We start from the raw sequence: 20,760 nt of genomic DNA on the forward strand, positions 1-20,760 counted from the left end.
TTTTCAATCATTCAGTCAATCTGAAGATCATGGCCCATATTTCTCTATCCATTTACATCTGCAAGGGACCAAAGATGGCATTCTGAATTCATGGTATTAAATGTGTGAAGTTCTAAAGGGAATAATCGACTAGAGGCCCCTAAAGGACAGTTTTCTGGAGTTGTTGGAGCAAAGGTACTTCTATTATTCAAACTTAAAAGTGAAAATCAAGAAACTTGAAAATGGCCATAGAGTCTTAGTTTTCCTGAGCACTCCCAGAGGTATGGGAACTAAGCAGCTCTGTTTTTGAGAAAATATCTGAGAATGGATGGAGTAGAGGTCATATTCCACGGTGGTCAAAAACATGAAGTTTGCTGTCCTGGATTCAAATGCTGGTAGTAGCATTTATTAACCATGTCACCTTAAACAAATATTTAACTTCTCTGTGTCTCAGATTATTCATACGTAAAGTGAAAAACAAGCCTTCCTACAATACCTACTTTACAAGACTGTTGTAAGGATTAAATGAGATAATACCTTTTAAGTCTAGCATGCAGTAATCCCTCAATATGTGTTAGCCATTATACTGTATTCCAATATACTGTATTCTAATACATTCTTCTACCTCTGCCTGAACCTGTAGGGAATTCATGCAGGGCTCCATATTTGATGAGAGGTCACACCAGTGCTTTTAAATTCCAGCTGCAGCACTGAATCCTGTGATGAGTCTCCAAGCTTGGTTCTGGTCCATTTCTGTGGCCTTCAGGTATATATAATATTTCCCTCTTAGGTTCTCTGGAGAAAATGAAGTTTAAAACTCACCAGGTTATAAACATTCTGGAAACAAGACTACATTTCTTCTTATGGAAGTAGGTGTACCATCTTGATATTCTTATCTGAAAAAGTAGAATAAGCTACTTTCCCACAAAGAGGAAAACATTTTTGCCAAGTGAAGTGAAAATTTTACTCTTCCCACAATAGCCATAAATATGCTGAGGCCGTTATTTTGCCAGATGGTTTTTGAGACCCTGCTGAAATGAGAGAAGGCCTCATTTTATATTTCCCTCAAATTCTACCAGAAACCACACTTCTTGGGAGGAAAAAAAGTCCCCATGTAAGCATGTTTACCTTTAACTGACTAGGAAGTTGAAACTTGTCCATAAATGATGACTCACCATCATAGGCCTATAAAAGTAAAGGTACTTGTCCGTGGAAAAGCAGCAGCCTCCAGGCACAACCACTCAAGATGTACCCAGGCGTCCTGGCTGCCTTCCTCTTCTTGAGTTGGACTCACTGTTGGTCCCTGCCTCTTCCCAATGATGAAGATTCTGACGATTTGTCCGAGGAAGACTTCCAGTTTGCAGAGGTAGAGTATTTTGCCAACCCCAATGGTGTGATACATCTCATAAATGTCCTTTTCTTTTAAAAGAGGATCATTGTGGTCTCTTTCCTAGAGTTACCTGAAATCATACTACTATCCTCTGAATCCTGCTGGAATCCTGAAGAAGACGGCAGCAAGCTCTGTGGTTGACAGGCTTAGAGAAATGCAGTCTTTTTTTGGCTTAGAGGTGACTGGCAGACTTGATGATAACACCTTAGACATCATGAAAAAACCAAGATGTGGGGTCCCTGATGTGGGTGAATACAATGTTTTTCCTCGAACTCTCAAATGGTCCAAAATGAACTTAACCTACAGGTAAATCATAGACTATCTTTCTTTAATATTTGTTATATTTTTCAGTATCAGATGTCTAATTTTCAGCACAAGCTACAGGTGACAGAACACGTGTGGTCCCATTATTTTACATAGGCCTTAGATATTAAACTGGAAGTTAAGTATGTCCAGGAATAACTTTAATACTGTTGATGTGAATATCTCATAGCATCTATTATGGTTACATTAACCCAGCATTATTTCTCATTGCAAATCTCAATTTATTTCTTTCAGATATGAAATCAAAATAGAAGTAAAAGTAGTTTCAAGGAAATTTGCAGAGATGCAGTAATCAGGCATATTTATTATAACAGTGCTAAAAATGGAGAGTTTCATTCTCTATGAACTTTACAGAACTATTTCATTTGTTTAGGTTACAGTGATACAGAACTTTTAGCATGCAGTATAAGTTATATTAAACATCTAAATACTTTAAGATGTCAAATGGTCAAATCTTTGGAGATACTCAAATATCTGATTGAATTTTTCATTTTATAGTCTTTGTATGGCATCATAATTAATACGTTCTTGGAAACAATGGACGTTTAGTAGAACTTTTAAAGAAGCCATTGCATTTTGAGTAGAAAAGCAGTATTCCAAGAAAATATATTCTAAAATAGCTTTCACCTTCCGAAAATTTGATGGAAACTTTCTCTGTTGAATAGAATTGTGAATTATACCCCTGATTTGACTCATTATGAAGTTGAAAAGGCATTCAAAAAAGCCTTCAAAGTTTGGTCTGATGTGACACCTCTGAATTTTATCAGAATTCAAAATGGCACTGCGGATATCATGATCTCTTTTGGAACTAAAGGTAATGATGCAGACTTTGTATATTCTGCTCCTTAATTGGCTCCATTCTTTTATTCCTTCTTTCAGTTATTCATTAATTTTTACAGAATTCAACAAAAATTCATTAAGCACCTGTGCTAGGCACTACTTCATATAATTAGAGTCTTAACTCTTGTTTTTGTGTATAGAGCATGGTGACTTCTACCCATTTGATGGACCCTCTGGTCTATTGGCTCACGCTTTTCCTCCTGGACCAAATTATGGAGGAGATGCCCATTTTGATGATGATGAAACCTGGACAAGTAGTTCCAAAGGTAGTATTTCTTATAAAGATATAATTCATGATTATCAGATTAGATTAGATCATTAACCCATTAATAAGAAGTTTAAGCATACTGTAAATTATATTTGGTATTTGATTCTATTTTCCAAGTTAACAAGTATGATAATCTTCTACTTATTAGTCTCTACAAGTAACATTTCTATAAGCTAATATGAAACATTAAAAATGAGCAAAATCTACTAAGTCTAGTGGCTCGAGGGATACTAGCTAACTTTGAAACAGGATCAGAATGCTTTCTGTCAAGGAAGGTGCTGTTATTGTGGATTACCTTTGACATGTTGAAGAAGTACAGTTTATTACAAATATAAATCTAAAAACTATTAGGGCTAAATATGTAGATCGTAAATGAGTTGGATGTGAGTTGGAATAGTTTTTTCCCTTGTAGAAATATTAATGGCACAAGTCCAGTCAAATTTCTGTTCTCTATTATATGTTACTTGTTTTAGACTTGTCTGTATCACTGATTTTACAAATACCACTCTAACAAATCAATATAGTGCCTTACTTGAGAAAGCATGAGACAAAACAAATTAAATTATATTTACAAGAGCAAAATTAAACTGACTGTTGAGTGAATTCAGTTAGTAGTTGAGTCTTCAAGGCTCAAAAGGATTGGGAATATTAATTTAGGCAGAAAAGCAGGATTATCACAACTAGGACTTAATTTTGGAGCTATATGGACTCTTAGTTGTGACAATTAAAGGGTAGTCTTCAAAAACAGCTACTTTTTATTATTCATTTAAATAAAAAGAATTATTTTTCCAAGAAGTAAAACTGGGCCTTGAATAGTCAATGTCTCAATGCATACATCTCCAATCTGTCTTTGGAAGGGAAGGTGAGAATTTATATATTTAAGGTCTGAATATTTAGCAGGTAGGAATGATTTTAGGAAGAAAGAACAACACGTAGTATTGTTAAGACATAGTCACAGTAAGCTTCAGTTTTTGGTTCCTGCGTAAATTCTGGGTTTGAAAAATTTAAGTAAAATGAATGAAAACATCTATAAGTCAGGATTAATTTTTCAGCTGAAGGCCAAGAATGATACCCACTGCTAGTTATTTCAATGAAGAATTACTTGTTATTCAGATTATCATGAACTTTGATCACTCTTATGGTCTGCACAATTCACTAAGTTTGTTATACATTTTCTTCATGCATAGGTTATGAGAGCAAAGGGTATTCAAGGTCAAATTGAAACCACTGACTCCAGCTTTCATGTGTTCTTTTGATATTTTATTATTTTTTTCCAATTTAAATTACCAGTATTAGGAGGCTCAATAATTGGTGGAAAGAGTGACTAGAGGAAATAGTGTAAATACAGTGACATAGTAGTCTTCGAGAATAGACGAAAGTTGGCCAATCATGTCCAGAGTTTCTGTTTCTTTAAATTCTAGAGTCTAGAGATATTCTGGAAAGGATCATTTGGTTGGAATTTGCTCCCAAGTAGATTCTCAGAGATCCTATTTAATGCATCCTCTATGCTTGGTCATTATACCTTTGGATGCTGCCTCCGGTTTAGATGATGTTCTAGGCAGTACTGTAGATATGTATCATCCTATATTTTTTCCCATGAGTTTCCAGTTAAAGTCATCACTGTCTACTTTCCTCACCTGACATGAGAAAACAAAGAGCAAATCAGGATTACTAGTGTCTTCACAATAAATCGTTTTTGATTACTAATCAATGTGTTGGTACTCTGTGTAGGCAGCTATAATCGAAGAGAACACCAAATTATTTATAATGATTAAATCAGTGTTTTAAATCTTCCTTTAAGACACTGAATATTAACTTTAAAAAGTGAGTTAAATAGCCAAGAAAGAGAAATGGTAACATAATAATAATAAACAAAATAATATTTATTCTGTGAATTGGTCATTGGAGGATTTTTTTTCTCAGTTTCTTTGTTTTCTTACAGGTTACAACTTGTTTCTTGTTGCTGCCCATGAGTTTGGCCATTCCTTAGGTCTTGACCACTCCAAGGACCCAGGGGCACTCATGTTTCCCATATATACCTACACTGGCAAAAGCCACTTTATACTTCCTGATGATGATGTACAAGGGATCCAGTCTCTCTATGGTAACTATTAATTTATCTGTTTAACAGCAGAAGAGATATATACATTTATTTTCTAAATTATTAGTGAATTTACCATTACCAATATTGCTGTCCTGGTTTTGTTATTAAAACCTGGAGAAACATGCTCATTTTTTCTTTCCAAATGAAACTACCTGCTCAAGTAGAAAATATTCCATTCTCCAAAGTTTTTGCAGAATGTAACTCCTCATGTTTGTATTTTATACATTGTAAGGTACATTTGATATCCTCACAATACCTCTGACATCAGAAAGAAATACTTTATTCACCATTTAACCAATGAAGAAAATAAGCCTGTAGAGTTTAAATAGTGTATCGATAGCAGCACAGCTGGGTGAAACACAGCTGGATAGTAACACAGCTTTTGGGATAACTTTCACCCAGCTTATACAGGGAGAAAGTGAGATTTTAATCAGCTTTTACAAAATCTGGGTATTCTTTCAACTACTCCTGTTTGCCACAGTAGAATCCATTCAAGTGGCCTGTGTTAGTTTTTAACCAACATCTACAGTGACCATTTGTAAGAATCTGTTCCTTTTTTTTCTTCCAAATTTTCAATAATATTTACAAAATAATTAAACTTCAACCCAAACAAGCAAAAGTACCTACCATAAATAGAAGTAAAACCACAGTACACAGTCATCAATGTAAACACTTCTAGAACACAGAGCTCAGAAAACTAGCTCAGGCTACCTCAACCTATTATTTTCCCTTCTGGATTTAAATCTACTACAGCAGCTAGTGTAGGCACAGGCAAGAATTTTGCAATTTTTACTATTTCTACAATATCTTGACTGAGGAACTTAATGATAGAACTAATAGGACCTATTTAGAGAAAAATAAGTTTAGAATTATTTTATTTACTGCACCTCTTCTGCACTCATGTGAGCTGGTGGAACAGTTCCCAACATGTGGCCGGTCATACCAGAATGGCTGAAGACCTAGCTTTTCACTGAGATGCAGCTGTGATGTGGTCAACTGGTAAAGCAACATGAGCTGATGTTGACAGCTGATAAAATAGGCAAGAGAAAGAGCCCAAATGAGGGCTGCCACAGAGACAACATGACGCCAGAAATGGCTTGGAGAGGAATGTGTTTCTCAAGCGAAGTCCGTCAATAGGTTGTGCAAAGCATGGGGAAAGTTTCCTCAAAGTCTTTTCTCCCCACCCCCCACCACCCCATTTCTATCACCAACCTCAAGAAAGCTAAATTTGTAGCTGAGATGATTCTTAAGGGTCTTGAAAGATGAAAACAGAAGGAGAAGTCCTGTAGGCAAGAACTTGGTAACCATGGAGGAAGGAAGTAGGATTACAGGTTCTTTGGAGAATTATGTAGTGGTGGCAGGACTTACTGTCCTTTCTGCTCTCCATTGGCAGAATCAGGTCATCCTCAGTAACTTCCTTCACTCATTTCATGACTGCAGGTCCAGGAGATGAAGACCCCAACCCTAAACATCCCAAAACGCCAGACAAATGTGATCCTTCCTTATCCCTTGATGCCATTACCAGTCTCCGAGGAGAAACAATGATCTTTAAAGACAGGTACTCTTCGTATTATTTTATAAAACCTGCATGTAACAAACATTTGTGAGGCCATGTCTTCAAATTGCCAAAACATGTGGTCAAACTTCCAAAGAAAGGTGAAGTTAGTGAAAATAATAGAACTTTGGGTAGTTTATTTACATATATGAGAGGAAGTAAATAACTGATGGATAAATGTTTTACTTTTCAATGGATAATCTTGGCATTGTATAGCTTCCTTTTACATCTTTGGTTGTAGTTTTTCTTATAAAGACATATTTACAAAGTAAATATAGAAATACAATTTATTTATTTTAAAATGCAGTTATTGAAATCAATTACCATGTTAGTAAGCTGTTACTCATAATTCCACATGAATTCCTTTTGATATGGAAAAACTTTGGTTCTGGTAACATATGTTGGGATTTAAGAGAGGAAGCACTGTACAACCTAAATCTATAGGTGACGAAAAATGAAATACTAATTTTTAATTTTGATATTGTTTTAATATCCTTATTTGTTCATTTGTTCATCTATTCAATGAATTAATTGTTCCCTCATCTGTGATCCTATAGCATTCCTACCTCCTCTACTATAGCTCTAATTTCATTGGGCTCCAGTATTTTCTCATATATCAGTTTCCCCAGGCCATGAGATCTTGGGAGCATAGTTTGTGTCACTCATGTTTTCTTTCCAGAGCCCAACACAGTGCCTGGCACATTTGCTTGCCACTTAAAAGATATGCAAAATTGAACAAAGCATGGTCCCAGCCCACAAATGACTTGGAGCCTTCACAAAGGCTCTGTGAGATTTTAGACTTCAATAATTTAGGATAGAGTTAAGATAGCAACAGCTTGTTTAACTGGCACTTAAGGGAAGTGGAAATCTTTCACCCTCACGGGTGCTAGGGAGTGGTTGTGTCTAACTTACCTGTATTGATGTGGAGAAAGGTGGCTAGCAGGATAGACATATTGCACTTGAAAAAATGATGGCAAACTCTGCATTTTTACTTTTGTGTTAGATTCTTCTGGCGTCTGCATCCTCAGCAGGTTGACGCAGAGCTGTTTTTAACAAAATCCTTTTGGCCAGAACTTCCCAACCGTATTGATGCTGCATATGAGCACCCTTCCCATGACCTTATCTTCATCTTTAGAGGTAATCTTTCCACCAGTGGGACCTACCACATGTCCAGAGCAGGCAGTGATGAACTTGATGTTACCAGAGACTTAATAAAATGATTGTTGTCAAAAATACACCTAACTTAAGAATCAAGTATAACAAAATGGGAACCAGAAAGCACCTGAAACCTTTCTACCAAGTGTCCCCAAATTTGACAAGTAAAAAGTCTACATTATTACTTATCATATCCACTCTTTATTTCACACCAATCATGTCAGTTTTTTCTCTTATTTCCTCTTAAAAATTATTTACTAAGCAAATGTAATAACAATGTACATTTTTAAAAATTGAAAAAAATTATCCATAATTCCCCCTTCTGAAAAGTCAACTTATTTTATTTTATCACTTTATTTTCTAGTCTTTCACCATATGAAATACATATTTTAAATATTTATATTCATAATGTATATACATTTTAATATTCTACTTGACATAGGTTCCCAAATTGCTATTCCAGCTTCGTGATCATAATTTATAATGGCTACATAGCATTTTACTGACATTGTTTCTATTGTTTGACTATTATAATAAAGCTATAATGAAGTCACTTTTTAGAGAAGAAAATAATTTTCTACTGGTATAAAATTTGAGTTTTCAAATTAATTTCCTATTCCTACTGTGCTGCTTATTCATACAGAAATCTTAATGTATTTTTCACCCAGTTCCAAACTTAATATTCAGAGGTAACAAATTGTCAAACTAATCATGATATTTGGTGGGCTATACATACAGTTAGGAAACTGGCATCTTAAATCCTTTTTTTTTGTTTGTTTGAAGAATGTGCATATTTCTGTGTTTCATAAACATGGTGACCACAAACACTGACTAATTTATTTCTAAATGTGTAAAATGAGTCTTTCTTTGTTAAATATCTACATATGTGAGTTTTAATAGATTCCCTTGAATAATAAAACAATTCTTTTACTTATTCTAGGCAGAAAATTTTGGGCTCTTAATGGTTATGATATTCTGGAAGGTTATCCCAGAAAAATATCCGACCTGGGATTTCCAAAAGAGGTTAAAAAGATAAGTGCGGCCGTTCACTTTGAGGATACAGAGAAGACGCTCTTCTTCTCAGGAAACCAAGTCTGGAGGTATGGCAGCCATATTTACTGACCGATCATCTTATATCATAGAGGCAAAGTGAGTCTCGAAAATCCCTTGCTACTTAAAATTATCTCATGAAGTATTGTAAATGTCATACCCGTCATTCATTCTCTTCCATACCAGCTCCAGCAGGTAGCTCTTAACACAGGTATTTAAAAGTCTCAAGCCCTCTTGAAAATACACATATAATTCTTGCCCTTTCTGGGCCAGTCTTCTCTTTCTTAGGCATTTGTTGTACTACAACCATGGCAAAACTCTCTCTCTTATTTTGACATCTTAATTCCTTGTAATCTTTCTCCTGGATTCTCTTTCTTGTCATCCTCTCCTAATTTACATGGAGCTCCATCTTCTGTGGCCAGAGAGGACACAAGAATAGGTACAGGAAAAGACTGAGCAAGAGAAGGCCACAATTTCTAGTCTGTTGATTCATTGGAGAGGTTGGCCAGGAAGCTGCTAGGCTTGTAGTTTGTGAAACCAGCTCCTTCTGAAGAACAAGTAGAACAGGAATATCAAAAACACATGTAGAGCTCAAGGCAGCATTGACATTGGCAATATTTATGAGCCCAAATCCATGTCTATATTCAGGGATGATTATCTCATAGGTACACAATAGTTGAAATATTTTAAATGGTAACTTTACTCCCTCTACACACACACACACACACACACACACACACACATATATATATATACACTCATTATATATATATATATAAAATATATATATATACACTCATGCATGCATGTGTACCCACACATACACACTCTTACATATCATCTTTATGTTTTGGCTTCTTTATTTCTGATAATGACACTTACCACTTTAAATATTACTGCCAGGTTCTACCTGCACTAGTGTTCCAGTCCCTTTACCTTATATGAGGTCTATGGCTCAGTCAAAATGCTTATCATATCTCAAATGCACTGTGCTTTTATCTCCCCATAACCTTCCCTTATGCAATTTTCTTTGCTAGAGGTCTTTCCCTACATCTCTGTCTTTTGAAATTCCATCCACTGTTTAAAGTTAACTTGAAAGTCTTTCTTGATCACCCCATTCAAAATTATCTCCCTTCTCATGTAACTCCCATGACATCTCATGTTTACTCTCTCATGATGTTTAGCCCCTATTGCCTAATGTTGCAGTTTTGTGTGTATATGTCTTAGCTTTCTTGATAGTGCAGTGGTTCTTACTTTTTATCTATTGAAAAATACCTCAAAAATATAAAAACTTTCATCAATAACAGTAAGAATATTACATCACAGGAAGCTGTTCTCTTAGGTTAATTTCAGAGTGTGTTTGGTTGGCTAGGGTGTGAGTATGTGCAGGGGAAGAAGAGTATGGAATATAAAGTTATGAGAGGGGAAAGCTGTGCTCCCCTTCCTAGTTTTATTTCCACTGTATGCCTCTATAACTTTTTAGTGCAGAAATTGAACCTTAAATAGTTTGGCATCCGTTACTGCACTTAGCAAGTTGTCTTACACATAGAGGGAGCTCAACAGATAATCGTTCAATGCATAAACATATATTTCACTCTAAGAACACTTTCCTAATAATATACTTTTATAGCAGCTATACAAATTTTGAAATGGAAATGAGCTTATAACTGTCTTTACAAAGATGGTCTTTAGGCAAGTCAAAATACCTCACCAGGTATCCACTGTATACTCAGTATTATAATTCCTAATTTTAAAAAGCTACTGGTTGTTTCAAATGGACTTAAAAATTTGAAACTTTTGTCAATTTTGAAAGCTGCCATTATATCCATTGTATTATTTCTAAAGTAATTTACCTACGACCTACTCAAGAGTTTCTTTTTCTTATTAAATAGCTATGATGAAACTAACCATATGATGCATAAAGACTACCCCAGACTAATAGAAGAGGACTTCCCAGGAATTGGTGATAAAGTAGATGCTGTCTTCGAGAAAAATGGTAACTAGTTCCATTGAACTGACCTTAATGGAGGGCTTCTGTAGCCCCTTGAAATAATTTCCTTATAAAGGAATTTTACACAGAACTTAGATGTGCTGATAAATGTCTGACAGTTAAGGGATTACTCATTCTTGTGTGACTACTGACACAGACAGCAAACAAAAATTAATATGCTTAGAATAAATGAGAATTTTACTTAATGACTGCTAATTCTATGAATAAAAGATGCCAAATCTTAAACACTACCTTAAATTTAAAGATATTAAGATGCAAAAAGTATAGTTCAAATCAGGGGTGGAGTGGGGAGTAATTTATATATGAAGACCAATAATCATAGCTATATAATGATTTTTTGCTTGAATTATGGAAAGAGATGTTATCTCTAACTTACAAAAAATAACCAATATCAATAATTCAACCATCAAAACTGGAACTCCTGCCAATACAGCAATTAATTCGTGGTGACAGTTTAAGAGAGCTGGAGACATTTATACCTTTCCCCCTCTTTAAATTATAAGCAATATATTAAAACATTAGTGGTATTTATAAAGATAAACACTGGAATGTTAAAAAAAAAGTGAAGCTAACAGATTGGGCTTTTAAAAGTAGCTAGAGTAAAACATTATTTTCAAACTCTGAAATTTTCTTTTTGGTCTTTTTCTTTTAGGTTATATCTATTTTTTCAATGGGCCCATACAGTTTGAATACAGCATCTGGAGTAACCGTATTGTTCGTGTCATGCCAACAAATTCCCTATTGTGGTGTTAAATGTTTTAAAAATATTGTTATTTAAATCCTGGAGACCATTTGGGATAATGCTTCCAGATATTTTTGAGGGGGGCCATGGGGGAGGGAGAGATATCAGGGGAAAGCTTAGTTCTGTGAACAAGCTTCAGTAAGTTATCTTTGAATATTTAGTATCTATACAGCTATGCGTGGGGCTGGAACCACAATGAATTTTAAAGTCATGAAATTCATTATCTCTAAGGGTCACCTAATTCTTGTGTACTATACAGAAGCAGTAGTTGACAATATTCAACATCAAAAATGGGATATATGATCTGTCAAAGAGAGTTAGCTTAATATATTTATAAGGAAACTTTGCAAAGACATAAAAGTAAATCACATTTATATAATTAATGAATCATCTTTACCAAATAGTATAAAGTCATATGAAAATGCAATTTTGGGGGAGCATATGACAGCCATACACAAACAACAATAAGCCAAAGGGAAATGTCTGTAATAAATATATTATAGACAACTTTCCAAAGAAATAACTTGGGTTTTTCACTAAAAATATTTGGATGTATGTGCCCCTCTTCATTCAGAAATATCAGAGTCACTAAAGATATGAGACAAAGACTAATGGTGAGGACAGCAGATGTGGCCTTTGTATTGTGTTTAATTTTCACTATTGGCAATGACTCAAGGACTACTCTCAAAGAAGACAAATATTTCTTTTCATATTTATAGAAGACAAAGAGAGATGATCTCTCTTTGTATTAAAATATTTCAGGTCTTTCAAAAATATCAAAGTATACTAAAATTGTTAACAAAATGATCTAAGGCCACAGAACCACTTTTTCATAAATCATCTGATTATTTAAGGCTAAAAGTAGTGTTTTAACCCTATTTTATCTAAACAATTGTTTTAATTGTCCAGTTTACCTTGGATATATAAGCTATTTTTGAAAGAAATAGACTAAAATTTATGATAAATTGGAAGTATATATGTTAAAACAGAGATATCCAAAATAAAGGAAATATTCTACTGGATTGTGGTCCTCTTGAAAAATGAAACAATGCCTTTTTTCTCCTTTTTTTTTTCTTTAATCCCTCGGAACTTTTTACAGTGCTTGGCACTTGGTACTTATTGAATATATGAATGGTCATCAAGGGAAGAACCTTTGTGTTGAGAAATCATGTTCCTAAAAACTCAGGCAAAGAAAAGAAAGTGTATTATATATGTGAAAAGTATTAGGAAGTGTTTATATTGTTTATAATAAAAAGTTATTTTCAACAGACATTGTCATACGGTATATTTTTGTCTTTTGGTATAATTTTAAGCTTTTCCTCACACAAAGAATGTCCATTTAAATTATTCCTTTTTCTTGCTAACCTCTTTGTTGGGTTGTTTCTTATAAGAACACTAAATTCAAATTTAGTATTAATTGTACCCGGCTTTTTTAACTCAAGTTCTGGTCGAGTTTGGTCAGCCTCGTGCTGATGAGTCCCATTTACTGGGCCAGCTTCCTTAGATGGAGCCCACAGGCTCCTCAGAATCTTCTCTGCTGAGAGTATTACTTGGTAATGAAGTGGAGAAAGCAGTAGATCTAGAGTTAGGAAGACTGAGTCCTAACACCAACTCTGCCATGAACTCGGGCATGTTACTTCAGGCAGCTCATTTAATCTGTGTGGGCTTTACTTTGCTGATGTTTAAAATGAAAGGAATAGCAGCTTTGGGGAAATATGAGGAAGCAGGGAACTCTAATGGGGAAGACAAACACTACCTAGGAAACTCAGGGCCTCTGAGCTTAAACATTAGGTCTTTTGTGTTTTCTTAAACAGTGTTCATCCCCAAACATTTAATAAGTATCTGTTCTATGTCAGGCACCTAAGACATTGAGATAAACTAGAAAAACTTGATCTCTACCCCTGAAGAGCTTCTATCCTACTATGAAAACAAAGCGATTAAAATTGAGTAAATAAAGTGCTTTTCCAGGGGAGAAATGACCACCTGTTATGGGTGCAGAGAAGACTGCTCTTACCTTCCTCCCAGTGCACCCCCAAAGTCAGTCTATGCACTTTTCATCTTCCTTGACAATTTAATAAGATTACTGATTTCTAAGTTTTGCTATTGGTGTAGAACATCATCTACCCATCCATCCAATAAATATATAAGGTATAATAAGTATTAATTTCTGTCCTGTGTCAAGAACTTAAGTAGATGCTGGGAGTACAGTGAAAACCAAAACCTCATTACTTTCTTGGAGCTCGCAATGTAGTTGGGGAGACAGACATTAATCAGATAAGTATAAATTATAACTGTGATAAATGCTATAAGGTAAGGAAACTTGCTCTGAGATCCTCTCATAAGAGGGATTTTACCTACTGTATATATTGGGGGGAGGGAAACAGGAGGGTCTTTCAAGAAGGGCAACACAAAGGAAGAGATAGATACCCAAGCTGACATAAAAAATGAGTACAAGGCAGTGAAGGGAATCAGGGAAAGAGTTCCAGGCCCATGCCTTCAGACTAGAATGGATCTGTTGGAGCTCAGTAGAGTTACAGAGAGGGTTTTTTTTGCCTGCACCACACAGCTTGCGGGATCTCATTTCCCCGACCAGGGATTGAACCAGATCTCAGCAGTGAAAGCTCAGAATCCTAACCACTAGACCAGGGAACTCCCTTACAGATAGTTTTATGATGATGTTGGCAGAGTATGGATAGGTAAAACGTACCAGGAAACCCCCTAAATCCAACCATGTTCCTCCTATCTTTCACTATGCCAAATATAAATCAGAGAATCTCTCTATGATCAATAACAACAAAAAAAGTATTGATTTTTAAAGACTGTTAGCACAAAATAACTGCCTATGCTAAAAATAAGCATAGGTCATTGCAGGAGTTGGCATGTGAATATCTACTTCTTGGTAATTGAGTCAGTTGATGGAAATATTAACTTTTTTGAGCATATGGGTGTCTACATTATTCTGAAACAAGGTGGGGTCCTGTTTCCATCAGAGCACTGGGGAGGCCCTTCCCCAGTGAAGGCCTTGGTCCTGCCTGGCGCCCAGTGGGTCAGTGCATGGTACTGGTGTGGTAAAAGGCCACTCACCAACCCCGCCCCTCGTCTTAAGTGGATGACTTAACTCTGAGGGAAACCCCAGGTAGATGGTGTCTAACTCCTCTCTGCATAAGAATGGTTGCTTTGGAACAATACTTCTCAATGTGTGTTCTGTAAGCCAGCAGCATCAGTGCCACCTGGGAACTTGCTAGAAATGCACATTCTGTGCTCCCCCAGAGCCAAGGAATGAGATCTGTGTTTTAACAAGGCTTCTAGTCCCTCAGGTCCCAGAGTCCCTCAGAAATCTCTTGTTCTGAGAGAGATGACATTGGTGTTCCCAGGGGTCAAAGCTTCCTGCTAAGATCTTGGGGAACACTGTATTCTACACTCCTTCCAGAAGATTCATAGTATATACTAGCATATTAAAGGCTACAAATAATCCTGTGTCAAAGAAACTGTTTAACCTATTGAACAAGGTTTTCCAAACATATCTGAACATGGAACATCATTTACTTTCTTTTACTCTCTTTTTAAAAGAGATGTTTAACTTGATTTCAGAAAAATTTTCATTTGCTTTATTATTTGCTTGCATGGTCCCTCTCATGGATGGCTAGATAGATAAACCAGTAGATAAGAGATATATAGTCAGGATTTTTCCCAACTCCCATCTCTGCTCCAGCCTCAATTTCAAATGCCCAATCTGATTGGTGTTACTTGGATCAGTGTCGTTCCACTGTGGCCAGAGTACCAAATTCAAATTACACCAAATGTCTATCTGGAGTTTACCAGTGGGGGCAGGGGTACTATTTAAAAAGAACTCAATATGAGTTGAGTTGTTGGGCTTAATAGGTTATGCTATAAAATATGTTACAGTTAAAATACAAATAGCCTGTTCACACAGATATTCATGTATGATGTGAAGAGACCAAGTTAGAGTGCATTTGCCCAACACACTGCACTCAAGTCGAATTGTAGATAGTAACAGCCTCTTCATCAAATAATAAGGGTGAAAAGTTTGAAACCCCCCTCGAAGTGAACCAGTAGTTTAAATGTTTTGAAATAGGAGCAATTGACGAGATCCCATGCTGGTGAAACAAATTTTGCCCTGGAAATTATCCTGGGAGAACTTTCACATTAAATTAAAAATAGAGTCCTCAATCCCTGCATCCTCATATCAGAATAAAAATGACAAGATATATATAGCAGGCCTCACAAAAAGATAGCCACCATACTTCTCTACTAAATTTAAGTCCCAGTTACAGGAAATACCTTGGTATTTAAGGATTCATCATAAGGTTGTGAGATTCAAAATACTTCCATTAGGTGGCATCAGCCATACTGTTTTGAAAATGATGAATCGATTTAATTACAAAACAAAACTAATACTTCGCTCTTTAATGTAAGGATGAGGAATCTGGCCAAATTGCTGATGGTTTAATCCCTGACTTTATGCCGTTGACTTTCAAATAAGGTTTAACAGCTTAGGAATTCAAGAATAGCTTGCTCTAGTTTCCTTATGTGTCCCTGTCACTCATCTCAACTCTAAAATTTTCCTTCACGGGAGCTGAGAGTCAGGAAGGTGTGTCACACCAAGCCACCAAGACCTGCTGCAGGCCCCTTGGAGCTGGGGTTTGTGCGTCACCACAGACCTCTGGGTGACAGGCTCCAACATGAACCACAAAATACACAATGTACCCAGGGAATGGAATCACACTAAAAAGAAACCAAACTAGCTGGCAGCAAGAGGGAAGAAAATCCCAAATTACCAGTCCAATTACCTGGAGACAATGTTAAGCATAGAGGAAGAGAATGCTTAAGCTTTCCAAATGTTCTTTCTCACATGGTTTAGTTTTTCTAAATTTTTTGGACTTTTATACCTGCCTGATATTCTAGAGTTTGCGAAATGCTGATTTAGGATTTCTTGGCTTTGTTCTACCTCACTGCTCACAAGGTACTCAAATGGGACTACAGCTATTCTATTAATGACCTCTGGAGGATCAAAGATATGGTCGGTTTATAGCAACAGCATGGCCATTTTGGTAAGAGTTTATCATGGTATCTTATTGGATTTAAATGGTCAAAAGTATGCCCTAAAATTAGATGCTGTGAGAAAGAAAATTTCTCTTCCATATATTTAAAATTTGTTATAACCCAGTCCAGAAGTAATCATTCAATAATGTCCCCACACATCAACAGAGCAGGGAAGGATTATAAGTACTTGATATCCGGTGAGTCTGTGAGACTCTTAAATCTTGGTTGAAATGGTAATGGACTCACATTATTCAAAATTGGCTTGTTATATTTTACAATTCTTTACAAGTGAAGACATTACTCTTTTCCATTTTCATGGCTTTATGCTGGATTAAAGGACGTCATCCAACCGTCCTTAGCTATGGCCTCATCTGTTATGCCAAAAAGATTTAAAATTAGTAACTAAAAGTGTGTTTTGGGTTATTTGTTTTTTAATGTTTACATATACCAGTAGACTTCCTTTTCTCGACAACCCTCCCTTTCCTTTAACAGACTCGGCACTAAAGGCTAGCACAGTACAAGTCGCAAGCAAAACAGTTCACAGAACCGTTCTAATTCTATCTGAAAAGGACTACTGCTTTCTGTGGTTAAAGGTGTGGCCTTTCTGTGTTTTATCCTCTAGCTAGTCTGTGCCTCAGCTTAATGAGTGCCAAGTGGCTTGTGACTTTGCTTCCAAAGCAACACGAGGAAAAAGGAAATCTGTGAGTTCTAAGAACTTCTGAGTACATGGGGCACAGTGTGCATGCTTATGCTGGCTCTGTTTCTGGAAAACTCTGGTTTGGATCATTTTGAGCTGAACAGAGGGCTGAGAAACAGCACCTATGCCTCCAGCCAAGCCCACCTTTCTGAATTCACTTATCAGGATTTATCCCATAATAAATAAGATACCTCCTAAGTAGTTGTATTCCCAATTTCATAGGGAATGTCCAAACTGATTAATGGTGTGAATAACAGAGATAAAATAAAGGCCAAGGAACCAGGGTAATAAGGGAATGAAATAATGGGCAGTATTTTGCAGTAGTGGTAATAGAAACAGAATACTTGTACAACAAAGTTACCCAGGGATTATGTGGAATTAACTGGAATATGAACAAAGAACTCAGAGCTATTTTACTAGAATTGCCTTATACCCTCTGTATATGTAATATGCTTCTGCTTGATATTTACATTTAAGTTCAAAACATTTCCTGAAACATTTCAATGTGGCAAATTTGGGGGCTGGGGGCACGTGGCAATATTGTATATCCTGTGTTTACTTAAGATGAAAATAACTAGAGGAACCAATTAGATCATCTGATTCATTTTTTATTTTTATGAATGAGAATGAGGCCAAGAGAAAGGAAATGATCTCTCTAAGACCATACAATAGTGTTGGAGGCTGGACCATAAAAATCATCCAGATCTCGGGTGGCCTCAGCCTGCAGTGCCTTGAAGCAGGGTTTCGGTTCCCATCTAGTGATTGAGGTCAGGTTGTGGCGGTGAGAGCACTGAATCCTAGCCACTAGACCAGAGGTCAGTGACAAGGCCCTGGCCCTATGACTTTACAGAAAAAGAATTCCCACAAAGACGGAAAGTAGTGAAACAAGTAAAGTATTTATTAGGAAAAAAAGGTACAGTACGTGTGGATAGACACACGGGTGGGCTCAGAGAAAGAGTCGTGCCCTCTTGGCAGTTTGAATCACTTATATGAGGCATTTCTTCCATGTTTCCTTTGACCAATCATTTTGATTTGCCTGGTTCAGAGTCCATATTTGGTGTATCTCAGGATCTTCCCATGTGTGCACGCGCATCTCTTAGCCAAGATGGATGCTACTGAAGAGGCCTATGGGTAGACTTAGCCACTTAACATCACTCCCTTTTTGACCTCCAAGGAGCCTTTCTGCTCATGTGTAGTCAGGGAGGTCTCCTAACTTCGAGAATGAGGGATATGTGGTCTCTTATCTTCTGTCTGGGCAGGGTCCAGCCTTCTCTCTTAATTGTCCTGTTATTCCCATCTCAGAGTATCGGTCCACAGGGAACGAATTCAAACCATTTAGCCTGAGGGCCTATCTATCACTTGCCTCAATCCCACTTTTCTCCTTCTAGCTTATTAATTCCTCTACTACTTCCACAGTCCACTATGTGTTTAGATAGCCATTATTTATCAAGGGTCATGAAATACATTTAATTCTACCATAAGGGTACCACTAATCTGACGGTACAAGGGGAACTGAGTCCATGTGTCTATATTATCTTGGATAACAGTCAGATCCCCCCAGGCTTTCAGCCTTTGCTGGCCACCCTCTCCCCACAGCTCAGGTCTCTGATTGACCTTAGTCAGGAGAGATTAAAAGGGCTTTGGCTCAGTTGTCTGAGATTCAGTAAGAAATTTTCTTTGCCAGGACAACTTTGGTTTTGCATCCAGTTTTGACAACTCAATTTCTGTGATTTTTGCAAGACTGAGTCCCTACCTTTGTTACAAACTGTCTCCTCCTTTAGTCCCTATGCCAGAATCCCTGTTTCTTAATACTCTGTGCCCAAAGGATACTGCCTTCTTTTCACCAGATCTTACCGGTTCAAGTTCTGGTCCTTACCTCAGCCCAGAGGCTGGGCCCCACTGTTATTTTTTTTTTTAATTAATTAATTTTTTTTGGCTGCATTGGGTCTTCGTAGCTGCGCACAGCCTTTCTCTAGTTGTGGCGAGAGGGGACTACTCTTTGTTGTGGTGCTCAGGCTTCTTATTGCAGGGGTTTCTCTTGTTGAGGAGCACAGGCTCTAAGCATGTTGGCTCAGTAGTTGTGGCTCACGGGCTGTAGAGCATAGGCTCAGTAGTTGTGGTGCATGGGTTTAGTTGCTCCACGGCATGTGGGATCTTCCCGGACCAGGGATGGAACCCAGATCCCTTGCATTGGCAGGCGGATTCTTAACCACTGAGCCACCAGGGAAGCCCCCCGCCCCACACTGCTTATTGATGAGGGGCTGGTCTCTTCCTTCAGTGAAGACAGAAATATTGACAAATACATACAACTATCTCAGTTTTCTTCAGTCCATCCCAAACATCTTATATATTTTCCCCCCTCTCACTCTTAGCCATCCAATTGGCTTCTTCAGGAAAAAAAAGTACAACTACAAAGATCGCTCCTTCACAGCACCTGAGCACCCACTCCATAGCCCCTCTGGATACCATCAGCACAAAAGCTAGTCACAGCTCTCTGTCGGGAAGAAAGTAATTTTCCTCTACCCTTCTAGGTTCTTCTGGCTGGTGTAAGAATTAAATTGATGTGAGACAGATTAAAAGAAAATCAAACAAAAGTTTAATAATAGGTACACATGGGAGAGACCCAGGAGAACTGAGTAACCTGTCAAAATGGCTGAAACCCTCACCATAAGCACGATCTTCAGATGAAGACAAAAGAGGGTGTTGGGGGCAGTGGTCTGGGACATCAAAGGGGAGAAAGCAATTCACATGGAGATGGAAAAGCAAATGTTTGGTAAGCAAATGTTTGCTGGCCCATGCAGAGACAGTGGGGCACAGAGAAGAATTTTAACAAACCACCTGACTTTGCGGGGTGCCTCCCTGTGTGCACCTAGTTCATACTATAGTTACCTATGGTGGCAGCTCCTTTCCTGGAACAGGTCCTCTATCTACCTTCTTTCAGGCAGTTAGGGGAAGGTCAAAGTTTCTTCCTGAGTCTTTCGGGCCTTGATTGTTGAAACAATCCATATGCATAGGAAATAATCCATATGCCAAAGAGACATTTTGGGGTGCGAATTTTGCTGTAATCCGAAAGAATTCATGTAGAGCCCTTAGCAGACTCCTAGGCCTGTAGCAAGTGCTCAAGAAATAACAGCTGCTACTTCAACAATGCTGAAGATGGTGGTAGGGGTGGGTCGTGGGACGGTAGAGGTGTGGAATGACGGGTCTAACTAAATCAGAGACAGGAAGCACATCCTCAAAACCAGTAGCTGAAGTCATTCTTGTTTTTTTGTCTTTTTAAAAAAATACAGTATTATTTATCTTCCCTCTGTTAAACCCCAAGTCAACCACTTTCCCCAGACTGCCTGGGGGCTTATAGGAAAAGAACATACAATACAGGGCAGATGAAACATGGGAGGAAGAACTATGGGAGAGGAGATGGCTCCTTCACATGGCACAGAGGATGAGAAAGGTCACCATCAGACAAAAGAGCCCCTTGCCTCTAAGAGGACGAAGCCCTTCACTGTTGCTTCAGAGAAGGGTTCCTGGCATAACAAATAATGAGGCTCCCAAACACAGTCCCAATTCCAGCCCCAGAGCTA

At 37.3% G+C, this 20,760-nt stretch overlaps 1 protein-coding gene across 1 annotated transcript; it reads left to right on the forward strand.

Annotated features, from left to right (window-relative positions):
* Window positions 1-1,225: 1,225 nt before the first annotated feature.
* MMP13 (matrix metallopeptidase 13) lies at window positions 1,226-11,429 on the forward strand (the record flags this gene model as incomplete). Its single annotated transcript, XM_082845691.1, has 10 exons — window positions 1,226-1,345; window positions 1,434-1,675; window positions 2,359-2,507; window positions 2,674-2,799; window positions 4,744-4,905; window positions 6,346-6,463; window positions 7,464-7,597; window positions 8,556-8,715; window positions 10,558-10,661; window positions 11,329-11,429. 10 exons carry the CDS (start codon window positions 1,226-1,228, stop codon window positions 11,427-11,429), a joined length of 1,416 nt encoding a protein of 471 aa, XP_082701817.1.
* Between the last annotated feature and the right edge of the window lie 9,331 nt (window positions 11,430-20,760).

The sequence above is a fragment of the Leucopleurus acutus genome, assembly GCF_964270905.1.
Source record: "Leucopleurus acutus genome assembly, chromosome: 8".
NCBI lineage: Eukaryota > Metazoa > Chordata > Mammalia > Artiodactyla > Delphinidae > Leucopleurus > Leucopleurus acutus.